The 16627-nt window shown below is 35.3% G+C and overlaps 1 protein-coding gene across 1 annotated transcript in view; it reads right to left on the reverse strand.

The window, feature by feature from the left end:
- Window positions 1–1277: 1277 nt before the first annotated feature.
- LOC133180409 (uncharacterized) overlaps window positions 1278–16627 on the reverse strand; it is a 29978-nt gene continuing 14628 nt past the window's right edge. The window contains exons 3-4 of the mRNA XM_061314940.1: window positions 14175–15014; window positions 1278–1690 (exon numbers count right to left, since the gene is read on the reverse strand). Coding sequence (XP_061170924.1) covers window positions 1278–1690; window positions 14175–15014 — 1253 coding nt within the window. The remainder of the gene's footprint in view (window positions 1691–14174; window positions 15015–16627) is intronic.

Here is a 16627-nt window from a genome sequence, read left to right on the forward strand (position 1 = left end):
AAGTCTGTGAGCGAATGCTCACTAGTTTTACCCCCACTCTGATGTGAATATACACTTTCATGTAGACATCGAATTCATACAAAAATGAATCAATCCCGCCATTTGACATGCCTAAACAAAGACTGTGCTAAAACTTCAAGCATCTGCGCTGAGTAGTTCCTGAGAAAATTGTGACGGAAATTTGGTAATGACAGAAGCACGGATAAACAGGAAGCTAACATCGGATTCGAACATAAATTAATCCCACCATTTAGCATGGCTATACAGATTTTGTGCTATAATTTCCAGCATCTGTGCTGAGCAGTTGCTGAGAAAACTGACGGAAATTTGATACGAACAGACGCACGGTTTAACAGGAAGTTGATATCGCATTTGAAATAAATCCTCCCATGTGGCATTCCTAAACAAAGATTATGCTAAAATTTCAAGCATTTGCGATGAGTGGCTGCTGAGAAAACTTACGGAAATTTGGTACGGACAGAAGCCCAGATAAACAAGAAGTTGACATCGGATTCGAACAAGAATAAATCCCACCATATGGCATGACAAAACAAAGATTGTGCTAAAATTTCAAGCATCTGTGCCGAGTAGATGCTGATAAACTGTGACAGAAATTTGTTACTGACAGACACACAGACAGAAACACAAGGGTAAAACAGTACACCCCTTCTTCCTCAGAGCGGGGGTATAATAACTGCCTTTTTCCGGTTTGTTTTGACAATTTTTTTTCTTACGATTGAAAATCTTGAGATATTGTTAAGTCGTACGAAAATTAGATCATAGAAAATTATCTCCCTTGCCCTGAACAGCATTTCTAGAGCGCTCGCTCCGTGATCAGAAGGTCTTTTGTTCGAATAACGACCGCAACTGACCTAAGTTGACAAAAAATAAGTAGCAACTATTCCTTCGCCGAGCGCTCGGCACTTTGAAGTGAAAGTTGTGGGTCCTTCGGATGAGACCTTAAAAACCGAGGCCCCGTCTAACGGTAGGCGTTGGCACAATAAAGAACCCTCACTGCTCAATGGCCCTGAGTGCCGAGTAGAGCTCCAAATTTGAAGCCCTTCATCGGTATATGGTGACGTCTCTATATGAGTGAAAAATTCTCGAACGGGACGTATAACAACATACAATCAATCAATCAATCTGAACAGCATTTTAACCAACGAAATCATTGAAAATTTTCACATCATGCAATTTCTTCCAATCACAAAAGATCTAGGGAGGAAGTACATTGTCCAAAGACTGTATACCGTCTTCCTTGGAACATATTAGTCATTTTAAGATGTGTCCATGTCTTCTTCTACCACCAAGTCTCTATCCTTCACTATAGAGACGTTTAATACCTGAAGAATGGTTTTAATTTTACACACTGCAGTTCTTGGATTAAAAATATGGAAAGCAAATGCAATTCCAAGAGGCTTCAATTGATTTTCATGTCTGTCGATTAAATAAACCCCAGACCCAGAGTCGCCTTCCCTGAAGAAAATCTCGCCCTGATCTGCAATGCTGTAGCAATTTCTAAAGACTCGTGGGATCATATATCCATTCACCAGTGAATCCACTTTACAGGAATACATTAGGCAGTACAGAATACCTTTTGTTTTAAGAGTTGCTCTCCCATATTTCACTACTTCTGTCTTGCCGTTAGAACAAAGTAAATGTTCAGAGGCGGTCCTCATCACAACTTGTTCTGAAAGGAAAAATAGAATTCAAATCAATGATTTATTAACTCCCTTCTTCCTCTCCTGTAAGCAATAATTTGATTCACCGGGTATGATACATACGGGTAACCTGGCACATTTTCATCATGAAACGAAGAAATCCTAGTATTGCGGAAATAACCCATACGCGCAATGTGCTTGGTACAAGTTCGCGGTATTTGTTGGCTTGGACAAGAAAAAATTAAATGTTTTGCCTTCAAAATTGTACACAAAAATAACTTAAAGAGACTTTATTCCATGATTAAAGTCAATTCGTATAATACAGGGTGTCCAAAAATATATAATACCATTTGAAATACCTGCCACAAACACATCCATTGGCCAATTTCTTTGATATATGTCTCTAAAAATATTTGAATAAGTACACTTTTTTAGCAACAAAATATTCCAAAAAAATTCTCACACTTATGAAATTGCAACGAATCAAATTTACGTCAAACTTTTGCAAAAAAACTGCAATTTCAATCAAAGTGGATTATCAAAAGTGCTGGCTACCCTCATTTTAAAACTGTAATTATTAATTCTAGTCTTAGGTTACTGCTGCTAAAACCAAACCAGAATACTTAACATATATTAAAAGTTTAACTGATGAAAATCCTGAAGTTATTACCGAGACAGGTACTGCTGTCTCAAGTTAAGGAATTCTGTGCAATATCATTACGCAGATAGAACGTCATTTAGAGGGCATCATTTAAAAACCAAAGCATTTTTCAAAGTGAACTTTTATGCTGTTTTTCTTTTTAATGACTGTCAAATTTTGTGAATAAAATTGGACAATATATGCAATGTTTATAATGCATTTGTTGTAATCCAATATTCATTACATTAGGTTTTACAGGATCTTGAAATGGTATCATATATTCTGGGACACCCTGTATATCATAACAAACACAAGACCGAAGACAGATGAATTTTGTGGGGATATGCAAATTGGCCATCATGCTAACGTACACCGTTGTTCCTATTTGTTTTTGTGAGACCCAATATTCCGTGTTAATAGTTGTTATCTACCCGTAAAATTTGTTTTTATTTGTTCCTACTTTATACTTGTTACTGAAAACAAATGAATGGTACTGGTTCACAGAATACGTTGAAAAAAAAAATCTCGTCTGCAACGCATATTTTTCATCGAAGTTGTCCATTATGGAAAGCAACTCTGTAATTTTTAAAATGTACAGATGTAAACCTAATTTCTAAACTGAATAGGTCATTAATTGTAAATATCCTAATTTGTAAATGTTTTATCTCAATTTGTTAATTGTAACTTTCCAACATATCTTTATTGGTTTAAAAAATGGGTATATGGGTAATTTTTTTTAGTTGGCATGTTCCCCCTTTACCAAAATGTCCTGCAATAAACACACACACACACACACACACACACACATATATATATATATATATATATATATATATATATATATATATATATATATATATATATATATATATATATATATAGCAAAACTTGTATAATCTGGACACCACTGGTGCCGGATTAGGCAACATCTCGGATTAGACAACATTTATAACAATTATATTTACTGTAAGGGACTTAAAGCTTACACCGAAATATCTCCATTTCTATTTGTTTTCTCTGTGATAACTCTTTGAAAGTTAGTTGAGTTGATTTCATGATCATTCTACCGGAATGGGAATTTCGCCAAGCGAAAGGTCAGGTGCTAAGGAGGCCTAATATGCATGTAAATCTCGTGCAGCTGCCATTGTGTTTGACGTCAGTGGGCGGGGACTCTTGAAATTGACACGTGAGGCCTCGTGTAATTTAAATCTATTAGTCAACATTTTTACAATCTAAATTTACAAATTTATTTCACAATGGAATGGAAATATAAGGAATCACTATCTAGTTAGTAGAGTATGCCAGGGACATCAACGATAGTTGGAAACGTGGGATAATTTATGCATAACGGGCTTCGTTATGCAAATTATCCCACGTTTCCAATTATCGTTGAGCCCTGGCATACTCTACTAACTAGGCAGTGATTCCTTAATTAAACAAGATTTTGGATTACACAACATTCGCATTAAACATATATAGAGAGAGAGAGAAAGATAAATCAGAGCGGGGCAAATCAGATAAAGAATTTGATGAAAATATTCAACAGAAAAGCAAAGAAATTTCAAGAATAAATAATTAAGCAGTATGTAAGTTCTGATTTCTACCGAAGTTTTGGAAAATATTATCTTTAAATCTCTGTCCAAACCCCTTTAAAGATGATGGATCTTTCGACAATATCGTTTTATATTATTTTCTGTTATATTAATTTTCTTTTACAATCCTTAACTAGATTTAAAGACACTTTTTTTTTACTTCGGTTTGTTCAACCTTTCTTTGCTTACTGGTTTATTGCTATATTTTTATACACAAAATACTTGTCATAAGCTTGTTTAAAAGTAACTGGTGAACTAAATATTGTCTGTCATTTGTAATAACAAAAGAAAAACAATAATATTAAGGTCAGGGTCTAGCAAATGAAAGGTCAAAATTGAAAAAAAGAAATGAATTTGCTTAATGATCTTTATTTACCATATCTTTGTTTAAAAGTTGTATTGGGGCAGTAAGTTTGCAAACAAACAAAATGAGTTTTGAATCTTTCTTTTGAAAAATAAATGAAGAAAATCGACTTTAAATTTGTGCCTTTTTCCAACTCTTAGAAATGAGAGTTATCAAGATTGCTAACAGTCTCTTAGAGAACGGTAATTTGTATGATCTCGATTAATCATTTGTATTGTTCAAATAGGCCTGCATGTTACAGTACCGACCAGACACAACCTAACAGAAAGCGAACCAGAGCGCACCCCGGGTTCGCTCTCTTGATTCGCTTGGGGTTCGCTAAGGCTGACCCCAAGCGAACCCAGAGCGAACGCTGAAAGCGAACCCCAAATTCTGTAGCGGTCCAAGAAAGCGAACGCGCGTTCGGTGTTGCATATCAGAGCTGTCAATCATTATTAGCGATTAACCCATCAGCGCGTCGACCAATCAACATGCCGAACAGGTCTGTCAATCTGGATAAGTGATAAAATGCGTTGACCATCAGCGCGTCGACCAGTCAACATGCCAGTTTGTCATCTAAACATTGTACAAGCAAAGCGTGTGAATGTACAGTGTAAAAATATTATTAATATGATTTTTAAACATGATTTTATATTTATATATTTTAATTCTCCAGACAGCATGCACTATTTTCATATTTATAAGGTCACCTGAGTGACTCAGGTGACCTATTGCTATCTCTTTTCGTCCGTCGTCGTCCGTCGTTCGTAAACTTTTGAACAATTTCAGCTTCTTCTCTGAAACCAGCAAACCAATTTCAACCAATTTTGGCGTTTAGCATCTATGGGAGAAGGGGAACAAAAATTATGAAATTCGTGGCCCCTGCCCCCCTGGGGCCTGAGGGGTGGGGCCAAAACCATCAAAATTAATACAATCTTTAAAAATCTTCTTCTTTACTCCTGGACATCAAGCAGTCAAACTGTTGGCATGATTGTAATAAGCATTGAACCCTCTACCAAAATTATGAAATTCATGGCCCCAGGATCAGGGTTCTGGCACTAGGGCGGGACTATATAGATCATATAGTGAAAGTGCATTATTTCTTTGAAAATCATCTTCTCTACTCCTGGGTATTGTTGAAACAAATTGAATACATAGTTATAATAAGCAAGGGTGACTCTACCAAAAATGTGAAATTCATGGCCCCAGGGTCAGGGGTTCTGGTATTAGGGCGGTGCTATATAGATCACATAGCGAAAGTGCATTATTTCTTTGAAAAATCTTCTTCTCTACTCCTGGATATTATTGAAACAAATTGAATACATAGTTATGATAAGCAAGGGTGACTCTACCAAAATTGTGAAATTCATGACCCCAGGGTCAGGGGTTCTGGTGCTAGGGCGGGGCTATATGAATCATATAGTAATAGTGCATTATTTTTTGAAAATCTTCTTCTCTACTCCTGGGTATTATTGAAACAAATTGAATACATAGTTAAAATTAGCAAGGGTGACTCTACCAAAATTGTGAAATTCATGACCCCAGGGTCAGGGGTTCTGGTGCTAGGGCGGGGTTATATAGATCATATAGTGAAAGTGTATTATTTCTTTGAAAATCTTCTCTACTCCTGGGTATTACTGAAACAAATTGAATACATAGTTATGATAAGCAAGGGTGACTCTACCAAAATTGTGAAATTCATGACCCCAGGGTCAGGGGTTCTGGTGCTAGGGCGGGGCTATATAGATTATATAGTGAAAGTTAGCTGCAATAATGTAGCCCTTTCCGATTTTTTTTTTCGGGAGAGGGCTACAACTCCTTAGGATCTCCGTAATGGTGCATGTGCGGGAGTTATTCACTACCGCACAGATTTCAGCTCAGATTATCAGTAAGTGGGTATTTTATTAACATATCTTACCTGAACTCATAAAATGTAATTATGCAAGACATGAATTGATCCAAAAATATACAGAACAATCCGTATATAGGTTATTTTTCGTGTATGTCAACATCACAACTTGAATTTATCCGCCATGTTTACTGACCTTGATTGATTTTATTTTGGGACAACCAATGAGAATTCAGGATCTAGGGGAGCGGATCGTTTAGGATTTCCCTTACTTTAAGCTTAAATATAACTGTTTTTGAAAAAATATCCCATGGAATGCTTTTATTTATCGATGTTTAATGATATCATACAACACAAACATTTATCACCACCGACATTTACTTTATCAAATGATTCTAAATTTCAAGCGCAAGTCTCAGTACATCACGCGAGAACTGTCATGGCTGCTGAGGAGAACGACTGGTAAACACGCAGATTTATTTTACTTAATTGGTTTTCGCGTATAAAGGGCTATGATGTTGACAATGAATAAAAATTCCGTTTCATTGGAAGTAAGTTGAAAGCAAAAACAATTTATTTTGACTGCAGTCGCCCGTATCTAAAAAATAGATTTGCACCATTACGGAGATGCAGTGGAATTGTAGCCCTCTCCTGAAAATATCAGATTTAAAAATCCGGAGAGGGTTACATTATTGCAGCTAAGTGCAAGTGCATTACTTCTTTAACAATCTTCTTCTCTTCTCTTGGGTATTATTTAAACAAATACAAGGTTATGATAAGCGAGGATGCCTCTTCCAAAATTGTGAATTTCATGACCCCTGGATCAGAGGTTCTGATGTTCGGGCGGGGCTCTATTTATTATATAGTGAAAATGCAATAATGCTTTAAAAATCTTCGCTGCACCTGGGCATATCAGAGGCACAAAGAGTAAAAGTTTTAATAAGGAAGGGTATTTTTACCAGATTTTTGAACACCAGGACCATTTGGTCAAGTGTTGTGGTCCAGGCCATGTCTCTATTAATTTGTATTCTACTGAGAGGAGTTATTCCCCTTTGCCATTTACTTGTGATAATTAAACACTGTAAATATTGTACTTCAATGGTTAATAGAATAAGAGAATTATGCAAGAATTTTTATTGTATAATACAAAAAATAGTTTCATAGTTTTAATGATCAGGTAGACTTGTAAGTAATAGAAATAAAAATGAGACAAAAATAACTTGTCTTATTAAATGTTCATCAAAGACCAAGAGAGGCCAATGTTAGAGATTTCAACAAGGAATTAAAATAGTTCAGAAGCACTGATAATTTGTTAATATACTGTATGGTGAGAGCGATAAATAGGGAACAGATTAGAACATAATTTATGAACTGTTAATGAATACTAGACTAATATTTTGTTGATCCTGATCACCCTATTTTTCTTACCTTTGGGCAACAAAGCTTCACCTTTCAGTTCATTTTAAACTCTATGGATCCTCTAAATTGTTGTATTATACTCAGGTAACCGTTAAGGCCTTTGGGCCTCTTGTTTTCATTATTTTTTATTTTTAAAATCTATTAATACATTATATATATTTATTATCCAGGTAGCACGTTACATATCTAGTTACATATTTATTTTTCTTTATTTTTAAAATCCATTAATATAAAAATACATTGCGTTAATTTATCAGACAATAAGAACTTTAATTCATGATAATAATGTTTATAACAACTGTTACTTAAAAAAAAGAATTTTAAAAAATGGTCTTCGACAAATTATAGAATTTTATTATCTCAAGATACAGTATAAGAACATGTACGTGCATTAATTTAATTATTTCAATTTACTTGCACGTTTTAATTTATCGAGATCAACATCGAAATTATCGATCTAAATAATTGATCATAAAAAACAAGAGGCCCAAGGGCCTTGAATCGCTCTTGTGATAAACTGTACAACCTATTACTTCTATTTGAAGCCTCTAAGTATCCCATATATTTAGATAAACCCTTGAAATTCCATCATGACCTACATTTTAGATGAAACACTCTGAGAACCCAAGATGATTCTAAGCCAATTAGTATCTGAGAGTTGGTCATGGTGACCTACTTATCACTTGTCATTCTCTGAGGACCCATCAACTAAGTTTAATGATTCTAAGCCAATTAATACCTAAATTTTTTTTAAAATTATTACCATAAAATTTTATAAGTAGGTCAAAGTTACCTACTTTTCAGTTGTTGTACTCCAAGGACCCAAGATGCATCAAGTGACAAAGTTTAATGATTCTATGCCAATTAGTACCTAAACTATTAAATTAAAGCCATAAATTTTCAAAAGTAGGTCACGGTGACCTATTTTCAGTTGTTGTACTCCAAGGACCCAAGATACATCGACTGACAAAGTCAATTAGTACCCAAAATATTTAAAAAGCCATAAATTTCCAAAAATAGGTCAAGGTGACCTTCTTTTCAGTCGACCTACTCCGAAGGCCCAAGATGCATCAGCTGACAAAGTTTGATGATTCTAAGCCAATTAGTACCAGAAATATTTAATTAAAGCCATAAATTTTCAAAAGTAGGTCACCATGACCTACTTTTCAGTTGTCGTACTCCAAGGACCCAAGATGCATCAGCTGACAAAGTTTGATGATTCTAAGCCAATTAGTACCAGAAATATTTAATTAAAGCCATAAATTTTCAAAAGTAGGTCACGGTGACCTATTTTTTAGTTGTTGTACTCCGAAGACCCAAGATGCATCAACTGACAAAGTTTGATGATTCTAAGCCAATTAGTATCCGAAATATTTAATTATAGTTATTTAAATTGAAAAAGTAGGTCACGGTGACCTTCTTTTCAGTTGACATTTTTTAAGGACCCAAGATGCATCAAAGTTTTATAATCATAGGCCTTAAAATGTCCAAATTATGCCTCTTAAACGCTTTGAAATTGAATGCCTGCAAAGTTCAAAAAGTAGGTCACTGTGACCTATTTTTTAATAAATATGTTTCATGGCCCCAAGATCATCATCTTACAAGATTTAATGATTCTAAACCTCTCGGTATTCGAATTAATGACTTTATTTGTTTTGAAAAAGATAAGCCATAAAATTCAAAAAAGTAGGTCAATGTGACCTACTTTTTAGTTGACATACTTCAAAGACTCAAGATACATCAAATGACAAAGTTTGATGATCATAGGCCTTAAATTGTTCAAAATATGCCTCTAAATCATTCTGAAAAAGAATGGCAGCAAAATTTAAAAAGTAGGTCACCGTGACCTACTTTTGAGTCAGCAGGATATGAGGTCCTTAGATGCATCAACTGACAAGATTTGATGGTCCTAATCCTTATAATAAGCAAAATATCAACATTTTAATAAAATGTAATTTTTGGTCAAATTTGAAGTGACCTTGAGACCACGCCCTTTGCCCAAGGGTAAATCCCCTTGCAAATTTTAATCTACAACATATCCTCATCCTTTTAAGTAAGTTTGGTGATAATCTGCCCAGTGGTTCTTGAGAAGAAAATTTTTTAGCAACCAGTACTTTTGTTTCTATTTTCCTAATTATCTCCCCTTTTTAAAGGGTCACATCCCTAGTTTTAGTATAAAAGGGAGCCCTTGGGCCAAGGATACCCTGTGATAAATTTGACAATAATTGGCCTAGGGGTTCTTGAGTTACGGCCCATATTCTAAAAAGTTTACGCACACCGCACGCCGCACAAATGGCCGTAGCATTACCTCTTTGAGCCTTTGGCTCAGAAGAGCTAAAAAAATTAAATGAACATTGTACAGTACATGTATAAATGTGCATTATGTCAAATATTAAATTGAAAAAAAAAAAACTTTAAAAAAAAAACTACTATGATTTTTTTTTATTAATCTTTTACCAAATCCAATAAATAGCTTGATAGTAATACATGTATATAGGCAAAGATTTTTTTGTCAAGTTTAATTATTCTTCATGTAGACCTTACCGTGCATGTTTTTAAATTTTTGTAACTACTTGCAAGTTAGTCAAAAAAAAAAACAAAACTAAAAAAAAATGCTTATATATATATATATATATATATATATATATATATATATATATATATATATATATATATATATATATACAGGTGTACATGTACACGAACTTCTTACATGTAGTACATGTAATTTTCGAAATACTTTATATATGTTTAAAAAAATACTAGACATGTATTTTTTGTACTTGTGCATGAAAAGTACACGTAATACCAACATTACTAAATTAAACTTGCAAAGATACCTCAATACGAAAGCATACATATATTTTTTTCATTATATAGGTACCTGTATTTGAACTTTTTTGATTGTCATAATTTTAACACTTTAATAACTATAGTTTCAAAGTGAAGCCAGGGTCATCGCGTGTCTGTAATCATCCACCTGTTTCGGAGATACTGCGTAGTGCAGTTGCTAAGAGCAATTGCGGTTGTTTTTTTTAAATTGACACTTGTAAGCTGGTTCTATACTGTCTCCATGGTTACGGTATACCTGATTATATACTCTCCCTACATTTGAACCTTTCATAAACCATTCATGTCCCTTAAGTTACCTCGTCTGGGCACGTTATCAATGAGAAATCCAATTATTATTATTATCATAGTTCTTCGGTACGTTGCATGAAAAGTACATGTTCTTGTAATTTGCTGCCACCTGAATGAAAATCAGTAAAATAGCTTTACGAAAGAGAGAAAAAGAGAGCACTGTATATTATTTGAAATAAAAATCGCTACAACCGGCCCATAGAAAACAATTCGAATATGGAGTGGGGTGGGGGTGGGGGGCTCAAAGAAATTAAAAAAAAAACAACATCGAGTGTTATTAACTTACTTTCATCTACTTAATCAAATGCGATTTTACAGTTATTGAATTCTTGATTTGTTTGTCTTCTTTCTTGTTTTTATTTATTTTTAAACATTTAGAATTTTAATTGTTTATATGCCGCTCCAGTATACACATGTATGTAGTGGGGGGGGGGGGGATCATGAACCAGCAAAGAACAAAAACTAATCAAATGGTCATTTATTTGAAAATAACTTTAAAAAATTAATACATTCTATCAGTGGACCAGTTACTAGTATTAGTTTTTGTTTGTTTTGGCTTTTTGATTGTTGTTTTTTTTAATAAGTTTTCCGTTAAACTCGCCTTATAAAACAATGATTTATAGCATGGAATTAATTGATAAAATGATCTGTAAAACGAAACTCAAGTTACACTAGTACTATGATAGTTTTTAGTGATTATCACGACCTACATGTACATGTAATGGACGACAACCTAGCTTAAATATAAACTGCTAAATATGACAAGAGGCCCAAGGGCCTTAACGGTCACCCAAGTACAACAATTTAGAGGATCCATAAACTGATAAATGAAGCTTTGTTGCCCAATAGCAAGGTAAATAGTACAATTAAGATCAACAAAATAATTGGTCTAGTATCTTTCTATCTGTCCCTATTTTTTATCACTGTTACCATGCAGACATTTAACAAAATGTCTATATTTTACCTCTCACACTGGCCTTTGAAGAACATTTAAAAAGATAAGTTATTTTTGTTTCATTCTTATTCATCTATTATTTCCAAGTCTACTTAACAATTAAAACTTTGACAGTACTTTTTGTATTATACAATAAATATCTTGCATAATTCTCTTATTCTATTAACCTTTCAAATACATTATCTACAGTGATCAGTCATCAAAGGTGAATGGCAAAGGGGATTAACTTCACTCGGTAGAATACAAATTAATAGAGCCCTGGCCAGGACCAGAACACCTGACTAATTGGTCCAGATGTTCAAACTTCTGGTAAAAATACCTTGCTTATTAAAACTTTTACTCTGTTTGTTTCCAAATATGCCAAAGAGCAGAGGAAATTTGCATAATGAATAATGCAGTTTTACTATTTAACACAGCCCTACCCTAACACCAGAACCCATGAACTAGGGTCATGAAAATTTACAAATTTGGAAAAGGTACCCTCATCATCATATGCAATACACTATGCAATTAGTTGAAGATCTTCAAAGAATTAACACATTTCCACTATAAAATCAAACAGAGCCCCCCCCCCCCTTTCAGAGAAACAACAGAACCCCTGGGACCACAAGTTTTAAAAAAAATTGTAAAAGCATCCTTGCTCATCATAACTATACACTTGTTTCTTTGCTTTATATCCAGGAATTTTCACTATATAATCAATAAAGTCCCCCCCCCCCTTTCACCTGAAAACCCCTGTCCCAGGGGCCATGAAATTCACAATTTTGAAAGAGGCAGCCATGCTCATCATAAATATGTACTTAGTATATTTCATACGCAGGAGCAGAGAAGAAAATTTTCAAAGATTTAATGCATTTCCACTATATAATCAATAGAGCCCCGCCCTAACACCAAAAACCCCTGATCAAGGGGTCATTAAATATACAATTTAGGAAGAGGCAGTCTTCCTCATAATAACTATGTACTTAGTTTATTTCATATCCAGGAGCAGAGAAAAAGATTTCAAAGATTTAATGTATTTTCACAATATAATCAATAGAGCCCCGCCTTAACACCAGAACCCCTGACCCTGGGGCCATGAAATTCAATTTCCGTAGAGGCACTCTTGCTCATCATAACTATGTACTTAGTTTATTTCATACCCAGGAACAGAGAAGAAGATTTTCAAAGATTTAATGCATTTTCACTATATAATCAATAAAGCCCCGCCCTAACACCAGAACCCCTGACCCAGGGGCCATGAAATTCACAATTTTGGAAGAGGCAGTCTTGCTCAACATAACTATGTACTTAGTTAGTTTATTAAATACCCAGGTGCAGAGAAAAGGATTTTCAAAGAAATAATGCACTTTCACTATATGATGTGTATAGCCCCACCCTAGCACCACAACCCCTGACCCTGGGGCCATGAATTTCACAATTTTGGTAGAGAACTCAATCCATATTACAATCATACCAACAGTTTTATTGCTTGATGTCCAGGAGTAGAGAAGAAGATTTTTAAAGATTGCATTAATTTTGGTGGGTTTAGCCTCACCCCTCAGGCCCCGGGGGGGGGAGGGGACCATGAAATTCATAATTTTTGTTCCCCTTCACCCATAGGTGCTATGTGCCAAAATTGGTTGAGCGGTTACAGAGAAGAAGCTAAAAATGTTCAAATGTAAACGCACGACGAACGCCGACGGACGAAATTGGATAGCAATAGTTCACCGGAGTGACTCAGGTGACCTAAAAACTTAGCATTTTACGTGTACAGTATGTCTCAGCTATTTCATCGATAAGATCATAATTCATTTGTTTGTATTTCAAACATTTAAATTACGATTTAGCAATTGCAATTACAATTGGAAGTTCCAACTGATTTTAATACTATTCACGCATGTCTAATGTAAACAAATGAATTTAAAAGCTTTTTTGTTAAAATACTCTTATCAATTTCACTCCATCCAATACATCGAAATTAAATTCAACACCTTGTCTTTTTTTCTCGAGATATACTTGTAAGTTGAGAAAAATAAAAGTTATAATTCTACGTCGAATGTACGGTGAAATTCCTGAAAATTTATCAACGTACTCCATATTGTCACCTACATGTACATGTTTCGATCGCATTAAAAACAACAATGATCGATTTCACTACTGTATTTGGAATATAGAAGGGGCGGGCCTTACTGGCGGCAAGATTAAAGCGGGGTCCGCTTCACGCATGAGTGAGCTAAGCGAACCCGGAAAGCGAATGGCAGGTTCGCTCTAGCGGACCCAGAGCTGACCCCTAGCGAAGCGGAGCGAACCCGAAGCGCACCCAGAGCGGTCCCAACATTTCTGAAAGCGGACCCCGTGCGAACCCAGGAAGCGAACCCGGGGTGCGCTTTGGGTTCGCTTTGGTGTTAAGTTGTGTCCGGTCGGTACTGTATGTTCTGCAAGTTTGAATGAATGATTCATAATGGATCAGGAGACTAAACACTTTTAGATCTTGACCTTAAATACGATATACAAACATACATATGATAAATACAAGCAGACAAGAAACAAGAAATGTCTTTTATAATGGGTGTTTAAGATATTGTGGCATACCTCTTTTTCTTGGTTGATACACCTTAACAAATGCAGCATCTATTCCAACTGAATTATAATTTCCGCAAAATGAATCGACAACATTTCCAATGATGGTACTGTTGGCACTATCCGGCAACGAAGGATGAACTACATAATGCCAACGATTAGAAAAGTAACTTTCAGAAAACCTTATTTCTTGTGTAAACAATTCCCCATACTCCTCAATCGCAACATGAGCTGCAGTCAAGAAGCCAGTGACTGGTAAAGAAATGTTATTTGACCTTGCCAGAAATCCAACTGAGCCAGTGCTTGGTGTCCACGGTAACCCGATACTGCAACCAGGGTTTAGTTCTCGACAGTCATCGCAGTAGCCTAATCGGACAATGTCCTCTTTTACAAAACAAGGGTATCCGCTAAGTTGATTTGGTAAGGGCTCCTCGCCAAAAGGTATTAAAAATTTATCTAGGCAGTACAAAGTAAAATAAAGCTTCGATTGATTTGCTTCGATGGCAACAACACTAGAATGTTTTGCATAAATTTTTTCTTCTTCTTTTTCAAGTATTTCATACAGTGGATTTCTGAGAGTGGTAGTTCCCTCTTTTTCCTCTTGCCTTTGAATATTTTCTTCTCTTAGTGTATTAAAACGCTCAGTTACATTCACGAATTCCACGCTGGTTCCAAATGGAATTATTCTTGATTTCAAAAACGACTTTGCTTTTTCGTCTTCAAATTTGAGGAACACCTTTACATGGGGGCTACCATATTTACGACCAGCAATGAAGGTTAAAACAGACGGGTAATCTTTCAATTTTGACACGTCTTTCATTATATCACGTTTTTTTCCCCATTCTTCAACATCTGCAAAAAATATAAATTCAAAAACATTTAACTCGGCACTTGACGCCATTGAGCAGTGATTGTTTTTATCGTGCAAACGCCTAACGTGACACGGGGTCGCTGTTTTCAAGGACTCATCAGAAGGACCCGCAACTTTTACTTCAAAGTGCCAAGCACTTGGCGAAGGAACAGTGACCCGATTTTCGAAAGTTGAGGGTACTTCGGATGAGAACTTGAAATCCGATGCCCCGTAACACGGTAGGCGTTGGCACGATAAAGAACCCTCAATGGCCCCGAGTGCCGAGTAAAATCTAAATTTGAATCCCTTCACATGTATATGGTGACGTCTCTATATGTGTGTGGAAAAAAATCGCGAAGGGGATGTAAAACAATATACAATCGATCAAAACGTGTTAATAATGATACGCGGATTTTTTTTATGAAGCTTTTGATATTGTTGCAAATTTGCTACTGTTAAACACTTCTCTAAGAGATTCATTCACTTTTAACATGAAACGTTGTTACCCAAAGAAAGGACTTATGTAATTGAGTATACTTTTGAAATATGAAAGCCCAAGCACCAACCATTTAAAAGTTATGCACAATGTTAAAGTTTTTTTCTAAAGTGGGTTAAACTGCTTGGTCAAAGTCAAAATTAATGGTACCCAGGGGAAGGCCTAGTCATAAGAAATGCAAAAGTGTTGTATTAAATCCTTAAAAATTATTATCACCAACAACTCAAAAAAGCTAGGACAATGATAATAGTTTTTTTATGCCCCCGTATCGAAGATTCGGGGGAATATAGTATTTGCCCTGTCTGTCTGTTTGTCTGTTTTGTCCACAAAAACGTTAACATTGCCCATAACTTTTGATTTGTTGGAGCTATGGCTTTCATATTTCACAAGTGTATTCCTTGTGCCAAGATTTTTCTTTGGGTACCACCATATTTGACATGACCTTGGAGTTTGACCTAGTTTTACAAAATTTTACCAAACTTTAACTTTGGCCATAACTTTTGAACGGATAAAGCTAGGGCTTTCGTACTTCACATGTGTAATCCTTGTGACAAGACCTTCCTTCGGATACCAACAACTTTGACCTTTTAACCTTGAAGTTTGACCTACTTTTGAAAAACTTTAACATTGGCCATAACTTTTGAACGGTTTGTGCTAGGGCTTTCATACTTCACATATGTAATCCTTGTGACAAGACCTTCCTTTGGATACCGCCAACTTTGACCTTGACCTTGGAGTTTGACTACTTGTGGAAAACTTAAACCTTGGCCATAATTTTGAACGATTGGTGCTTCACCTTTCATATTTCACCAGTATATTTCTTGTGAGAAGGCCTTCCCTTAAGCACCATTATTTTTTACCATTTGACCTTGACCTTGATGTTTGACTTGCTTTGAAAAACTTTAATCTTTTCCATATCTATTCAATGGTTGCTGTTAAGGTTCTCATATTTCACAGGTATATTCCTCGAGACAAGACCTTTCTTTGGGTACCAACAAATTTTATTTGCATTTGAGAAAGTTTAACCTTTGCTATAAGTTGCCATATGGGGGCATCAGTGTTTCACAAACATATCTTGCTTTTTTTAACTAAATAGATCAAGGACAAAATTGTTAGAAT

This window comes from Saccostrea echinata, unplaced genomic scaffold (genome assembly GCF_033153115.1).
Source record: "Saccostrea echinata isolate AGI-Se365-2 ecotype Australia unplaced genomic scaffold, CSIRO_AGI_Sech_v1 ptg000006l, whole genome shotgun sequence".
Classification (NCBI taxonomy): Eukaryota; Metazoa; Mollusca; class Bivalvia; order Ostreida; family Ostreidae; genus Saccostrea; species Saccostrea echinata.